The sequence below is a fragment of the Puntigrus tetrazona genome, chromosome 2 (genome assembly GCF_018831695.1).
Source record: "Puntigrus tetrazona isolate hp1 chromosome 2, ASM1883169v1, whole genome shotgun sequence".
NCBI lineage: Eukaryota > Metazoa > Chordata > Actinopteri > Cypriniformes > Cyprinidae > Puntigrus > Puntigrus tetrazona.
This window is the reverse complement of record NC_056700.1, coordinates 24,032,204-24,040,233: the sequence shown is the minus strand read 5'-3', so window position 1 is coordinate 24,040,233 and position 8,030 is coordinate 24,032,204. Positions and strand designations below refer to the sequence as shown.

Here is an 8,030-nt window from a genome sequence, read left to right as displayed (position 1 = left end):
AAAGGTGAAGAAAATGCTATAATAATGTGCATGATAAAGCACTGTCAAATTTGAACATAACATGCTAAAATACAAAGGGTGAGACAACACATTACAGCACATTAAGAAAGCTTGACATTCAGAACTGTCGAACTTCTCTCCTCATAGACTACAATTCAGTGGAATTTTTTTTTATGAATTTAGTTTTGTGGCCTACCATTTCCAGAAAACAGCTGTTTATCTGGTATTTTTCCTTATATACTACTTACTTCCACATGTATTACAAAAACGTGATTACACGGAAACTTACTTCTGCTAAAAAAGTTCTCTAAATGCAACACCCATGACATTTTTTTTCAACACTTGATTTCAGTATCCTTTCCCAATGTCAGTTATAGATGATATAAAATAAGTAAAAATCGTGAATAAGTATATGAAATTAACAAATAATACAAGGTTTAAAACTAAATTTCAATAAATATTCAAAATTGATCTCAAAATATATGAATTAAGATATTTGAGAATAATTATAAAATACGCCCTGCTGTTTTGGATTCCATAAATAAAAAATAATTATAGGAGTTTATGTTGTATAAATGTAATTAGAAATCTAAAGCCAAACAAGGACATTTTACGTAGCTTCCTGTACATCATGCACTTCCCCTTTTTGCTGACAGCGCATGTATCAGCAGATCAGACCAAGAAACTGAATTTCTAAAATGGAGTTTACTCTTCGACACCTGACCTTCATTTTGGCGATTATCATCTCCGGCACAGGTACCAAGCCATTGTTACATAACATATAACAACTGAAAACTACTAAACTAAACCTGATTGTTGATTAATGTGTAATTAAGTAATTATAGCATGATTTATTTAAATTTTTTGATGAGGACATGGCACTGCAATTTTAAGATCTTTTTAGCTGAAATGTGGAAATGATCTGAAATTTGTATGTACTAATATGGTTTATGCTTTCTTGTCATTTTATTACCACTTGAACAATTTCCTGAATCACTTCATGTTTAATGACAATTAATTTGTACCTTTACAAAAGGCAGCACCTTTTCAAATGGGACGTTTGTACCGAAAGGGTCCATTTAGGTACATCTTAGTACTTAAAGTGTACATATTTGAACCTAATAGTTACAAAAGGGTACCTTTTGAAAAGGCACCGCCCCATTGACAGCTTTTGTACCTTTATTTCTGAGGGAGTATTTCCGAATGGCTGGCTGGCCCCTTTTGGATTTCTTTATTATATTTCTCTAAATGGAAAAGCAAACTCACAGATTACAAACCAAGTTAATTATTTTATTTTATTTACAATATTATTATCCTAATTATTATCCCAACAACATCCATACCTATTGCAATAAAGTGATAAAAAGAAATACGTTACAGTAGAATTATATTGGAATAAACCCAAATATCTTATTTTAAAATATTTTTGAAATAATAGGAGTGTAAAGTGGGGTTTGTGTTTTATATTTTTTATTTTGTTCGTGCTGTTAATGTCATGTTTACTTTGTCCTCATGTCTGCATTGCGTATCTGTAATGTTCGAATCGGCTTATTGTCTGGTCATGTGGTTCTTAGTTCTGTTTGCCCATTGGTTGGTTCTTGATTAATGTCATTCATTAATACACTGGCCTCCCTGTTACAAAATGATTAAAAATTGGTCAGCCAGTTTTATATTGCCTAATGCCTTTTGCAGTGGCATCAATGAATCTCAATTTTAATACAAATGTTTTCTGCGCTTAGACATTTTGAACTCCATTATACCAACTACTATATTTTAAAAAAATTTCTCTCCCTACAGTATCCGGTGACATTCAACCAATCCCAGTAACTGTCCAGGAAGGAAATCAAGTTATACTGGAAATTAAAGAGAAAGCACCATTTTATGATTTTTTTTGGTTAAAAAATAATGAAGACACTGTAGTCTTGTATGATTCTATAAATGTGGAAATTTACCCTGCCTACAAGAACAGAGTAGATTTCAATGAACAAACACTTTCAATAACAATAAGAAACATGCAGAAGACAGACAGTGGACTCTACACTGCTAAAGCAAGTGAAAAAACTCAAAAAATCATTGGTTCCTACAATGTAACTGTTGGTAAGATCCCAGAGTTGTTGTTTTTTTTATTATATTTTTTTTTTAAATAGCATTCATCATCTCACAATCTATTCAACTGTAAAAAAAAAAACTTAACTGTAGCACAAACTGTTGTGTCATATATTCAAATTTTTGATTAAAGGAATACTTCATTTATCATTAAATCCCATGCTTCCCAGATTCCCATGCTTAGCAAAGATTCACCTGCAGCGAATGGGTGCCGTCAGAAAAAGAGTCCAAATAATCCATAAATCTAAATCACTGCAGTCCATCATTTAAACCAATGTTTTTCATTGCCATTTTCTCTTAATCAGAGCGAATCAGGGCTCCAAACAAGACCCCAGTGTCATCACGACATGACGTCTCTGTTTCCTCCATCAGGGAATGAGGGTCAAATACATAACCGAGACGCTCTTTCACATGTGCCCTGAGTTCGAGTAAATTTCCATTTTTCCATGAAGTATTCCTTTAAAGCCTATGGTATTACTTCAGACTTTATTATTATGAATTGACACATTCTTTTTGTTTCTCAGAACGTGCAAGAAGTCATGGATCAACTGCGGAAATTGCTTCTGTCACTTGGCTAACATTCCTCTTTCTTTTGAGTGTAATCTACCTCCCTACTTTGTGACTGGAGCTGGAGGCTGGTGTCCTCCTGGGTCCAGGAAGGGCACGTGAAGGTACTCGCAACGCCGCACGTCGGAATCAGCCGTCCTGGACAAGACTGCACACGTGTACCGTTGTGTACCGTGTGTACCGTTGACGGGCCAGGATGCCGGGTTGTTTATCCCTTCTGATTGCCAACCGGGAAAAAAAGCGAAGGAGAGGCCGCGGGAAGAAGACTGTGTGTAACCCCTGGTGCTATTGGTGCACTGTAGTTACTATGGGAAGATACACTGTAATGGACCAGTCAATGTACTAGGTTCGCTACAGGAGGGCAAGAATTAGTTAAACCACATTAATAAATAGGCAGACCAGGAGAATGACTTTAAAGTGTCTTTTAGTTGAGTTGAATTCAATGAAAATATGAAATGAAAATAAAGAAAACAATAGAAATACACATCCAAAGAAATAATCTCTTTTCTCTTTCTTTGTATTAGAAATTAAATTTGAGCTCCTTTGTAGTTATTTGACAAATATTTCTACTGTACTGTGCTTTTATTTTATTATATTATCACCTGTCTTTAATTAACCAATTGTCTATAATTAACTTCTATTTTGAATTTACTTTTAATTTGCTTCAATCTTATTGATTTAGATATAGTTTTTAACCTTTCCTAGCTTCAGTGGAGCTTTGCTTGTATTGAATATCGCTTTGAATTAGAATCTCTGACCCACAACAACAAAAACAATTACAATAAATCACTCAAGGAAAATAACAAATAAAGATTCAGTATATGAAAAGTTCTCAGTCCATATGTAAACGTGGGAAAGGAACAAAAATAAAATATAACTGTCCTTAGAATCCAAACGATGAATCCACTGAACACGAGAGTATCCTTGTGTTTGTAGAGCAAAAAGTTCAATAGTGCAATAGTCAGTGTGATGATCAGTACTGAGGTAATGTGGTGAGAAATACCACTAGAAACGGATGAATTCCACTTGGAATAATGGATAAGGCGTTGATCATGTGATCTTCTTCAAGTTGTCTCTCTCAGGCTTCTCTAGTTGGGTGGCTCGCCATCTCAGGATCACAGTAACTCAGTCTCGGAAAAAAAACCTGACCTGTTTATGCAAACAGTGTCACAATATCACAGACAATTAACATGACTGTTAAAACTCTGTATGTCTTTCAAATATATACTCAACTGGTTGAGAAAACCATTTGAACACTTTGGTCACTTAAACACAATAAACTAGTTACATAAATGATAATCGTCTGCTGGTTATCATTTTTAAGCCCTTTAGAAACACAGTACAGAGTTACAATACATTATACATAACACCTGAACACTAAATGCATACAAACTCGCATAAAATGCTTCAAAACATTAACACAACATATTCAACTTCATTTAAGAGAGCTGAACATCATATTATTTTGAAACTCACCAAATCCAGGGGATTTCAACAATTAATCAACCACATACGATCTCACAGGTTTCACGATCGCATATCATCTGCTTCAATATCATCGATCATTCGCGCTTTTTTTCCGTAATAATTTCAATCGTAATCAGGGATGCACGTGCTCTCTCCCTGCAACAGTGCGTCGCATATCAGTGATGTCATACTCAGCGCGCGTTTTAGGACAAGCGTTTTGTTTCATTAATAATTATTTAAATTATTTAAAGTTTCCGACAACACAGCAGAACAACTTTGAATATAGATATGATTGTGCATTTCAGCTTTTATATAATAAAAAAATTATGAATTATATTTATTCTATTCATTATCATTCAATTTTTTAGTCAGCTCATTTCTGACCTGGGTTACACCGTGCCCTTATATTTCAGTGTTTTATTAGACTCTCTATTTCGGCAACAAAAAACATTACAAACCCAGCCACAGCACTGTTTTCCTTCCTGAATGAATCAACAGTTTAAATGAATGGGTTCAGTCGTTATGACTTATTAACGGTGACTTACTGCCACCTACTAGCGGATTCATTTTTTATTTAAATAATTTCAAATGTCAGCATCCAACGTTTTATTTAATATCAAAACATGTACGCATTGTATTAGGCCTTTATAAAGTTAAATAAATATTCAGATTTAAGTATGTAAAAGCTGATAGTGCACTGAAAATATTGTTTCAGAATAAATTTACACCACCAAAAATCTAGGTGATGCTAAATTCTAAACCTTGTCTGTGTGTTATTCATTCTGTGTCATTAATTTCTTTACTTGTGAAGTTAAACTAGTATTCATTTCTTTTAGAATAAATCCTGGTCAAAGGCTGAGATGAAGGGAACAAAACATCAGAATCCTCCGAAAATCCTGAAAAAAGCTGCAGCCCTGTTTGTTATTCCTGATTTAGTTTTTTTCTTTTGATTTGACTTCGTCTCTTTACTGTTTTACTCTGGAGCTCAACTTTTTGACACTAATATTGTACACAAATACTGTTTAAAAACAAACTGAAGCCATAATTTTGTATTCAAGGTTTGGTGCTTGTATGTATGCTTATTTATTTAGCTTCTGCTTTGTTTTTATTCCTGTCTTTGTGTTTTTTTGTGACTTGGTTTTTTTTATTATACTAATGGAGCTAATTGTTTTGACAGTGCATCACTAATATTGCACACAATGCTATTTAAAACACAACATTGTTTTAATGTTGCTTGTATGTATGCATGTTATTAGTCTGTGTTTTTGAAAATTATTTTGCAGTATTACAGTTTTGTGTTTGTATTTATGTTATACAAAAGCTATTGAATACATTCACCTGTAGTAAAATAAATGGTTTGTGTACACGTTTTTCATTTATTGAACCATGTTTATTATATATTGTTTGTTTTTAGTATAAATAAAATGAGCTATCTTAGCATAAACTAGTGATTTTATATACAGTATAAAACTAATATAGAGCAATACAGATTTTAAGAGGTAAAACATTTTTAGTTAATGCTACAGAAGAAACGGTATGCTGAAGTTTCATAATTTGCTGTATAACCATTAACGGAAGTAGGTTAATGGTATGGAGGATGCACTGTAAATTTACGGAATATTACGTTTTTAAATTGAAACCGTGATTTTACCACAAAATGACCTGGTAATTTTCTGCCAGCAAGATATCATCAGAATAATCCATCAGTGGATCAATCTGAATGTTATGAAATGACAAGAAAAGAAAATAACAGCTATAATCAATTATTCATCTCCACAAAATAGATACGGCCTTCTGGTTGAAAAAGTAATGTAAAGTACACTTACATAAGTATTGTGTTTAGGTACACTTTTTGAGTATCTGTACTTTACTTGAGTTTCTTTTTTTGTCTGTAAACTTATGACTTTTACTTCACTACATTTAAAACACAAATACCATACTTTTTCCACAAGTAATGGATTTATGTACTTTTTTGGTCACATAATTGGTCACATAACCAATTTCAAATGTTACTATTATAATCTCTGGTTTAAAAAATAAGAAAATAGAATCACTATAGCTGGAAAGGTTTTTTAAAATTTTATCTCTCAAAATAATAGGTGTAACTAAAAATGTGGGATTAGCAGAAATAATAAATAAATTGCTTCTCTCACTTGGCTAACGTTCCTCTTTCTTTTGAGTGAAATCTTTCTTTTTTGTGAAAATTTACCTCCCTAATTTGTGACTGGAAATATCCAACTATATTACTTACATATTTCTAAACCTCTAAAACCTCTTAGTTTTAAAGCACAATTTAAGATATTTTAGATTGATTGTCCCATTGCACTCAAGTATGAAAGATATCATCAGAATAATCCATCAGTTGATCAATCTGAATGTTATGAAATGACAAGAATATAATAACAAGAAAAGAAAATAACAGCTATAATCAATTATTCATCTCTGCAAAATACAACTTCTGTGAAGATAGTGTAATGAAGTACACTTACCTAAGTGTTGTATTTAAGTACACTGATGTCAGCGCCGTCTTGATCTCCTGGAAGGCCAGCTCACCTTCTCGGGCTGCCTCTTCCTGGTCAGGTCCGACAGGGAGGCAGCTAAAGAGGAGAAGTTGGGGATAAAACATCTATAGTAGCCGCCAACCCCAGGAAGGCACGTACCTGGGTCCTGGTGAGGGGTCGAGGAGCATTCCGCACTGCTTCCACCTTTTTCTCCATATATATATATATATGTATATGTATGTATATGTATATGTATACTGTAGTTGAAAAATAATGTATACATAATGTACAGTACTAACCTTAATGTATCTGACAATAACCAATGTTATTTTTCTGTGTAAAAATAATTGCAAAAATAGTTTTGTTATTTTAATTTTTTATATAAAAAAAGTCCTTAATAATGCAGCCATCTATTGGTTACACAAAGCATTACAGATGATTAGTGGTACGTAACTTTGAGGTATTTAATACTAATATATATTAAGTAATTATATTGTGTATTTATTAGTTTGAAATGTGTCATGGGACTTCAGTGCAGTTTGTATTGTTAGACTATATTGCATGTCCTTCCTCATTTTCCAGGTAGTCTTATTTTGTTCACAAATCACCTTTGAATGACTGGGTTATTGATCTTCAGACATCTGATATAATGCACATATTTTTATTTCTTTGGAGCTCTAGATTAAACAAACACCGTTCATAAGTACACCAGAGGTCGCACTTTATTCTTGGCAAACCGACAGCTTATGACAGTTACGGGAATAGTTCCCCCAAAAATAAAAATTCACATCTTTTGCTATGGATATTAAACATATTCTGTATTTTATGTTTTTGTGCATTTTGTTTAATAATATAAATTGTGATAATACTGTGTATTAAATGTATGCTATGCAGGTGCAGTGTTTCTTAATAGATGAATACAAAACTCTTATCCAGTATCATACACACACACACACACACACACACACACACACACACATATACGTCTGTGGTTGCAACAATACTGACACCTGCATTTCCAGGTCAAGAAGCTGTCAATCAAAAAATGAGTAGGCAATGAGGACACACCGCTACTAGTCCCGCCCCCACGAGACATTTGAGCTACAATGGCGAACGAAAACTTCAGAAGCATAGATGAAAACTTCAGAATTATAAAATAAAACTTTATAAACATAAATGAAAACCTTGAAAGTATATTTGTAGTACAGTTCAGCAAATGAAAGATGAGGAATCAGTTGCAAAACATGCAGTATATTAAAAACAAAGTCAAAGATTTTTCCTACAATTAATTTGTGTATGTGTGTGTGTGTGTAAAAGACATTTTATTTAGTTTCGATTTATTTTTTATATATATGTATGTATTGACTTCACAGAAGTTTTTTTTTTATC

General features: G+C 32.9%; 1 protein-coding gene across 1 annotated transcript; it reads left to right on the top strand.

Moving 5' to 3' along the window:
- The first annotated feature begins 648 nt into the window (after positions 1 to 648).
- On the top strand, positions 649 to 3,157 carry LOC122355771 (SLAM family member 9-like). The gene is made up of 3 exons (XM_043254331.1): positions 649 to 756; positions 1,798 to 2,097; positions 2,631 to 3,157. The coding sequence occupies exons 1-3, from the start codon at positions 699 to 701 to the stop codon at positions 2,726 to 2,728; spliced, it is 456 nt and encodes a 151-aa protein (XP_043110266.1). The 5' UTR covers positions 649 to 698; the 3' UTR covers positions 2,729 to 3,157.
- The last annotated feature ends 4,873 nt before the right edge of the window (positions 3,158 to 8,030 follow it).

Coding starts and splice junctions, on each gene's coding strand:
- LOC122355771 (XM_043254331.1), top strand. CDS start 699: ATGGAGTTTACTCTTCGACACCTGACCTTCATTTTGGCGATTATCATC. Junction 757..1,797: donor GATTATCATCTCCGGCACAG/GTACCAAGCCAT, acceptor CTCTCCCTACAG/TATCCGGTGACATTCAACCA. Junction 2,098..2,630: donor TTCCTACAATGTAACTGTTG/GTAAGATCCCAG, acceptor TTTGTTTCTCAG/AACGTGCAAGAAGTCATGGA.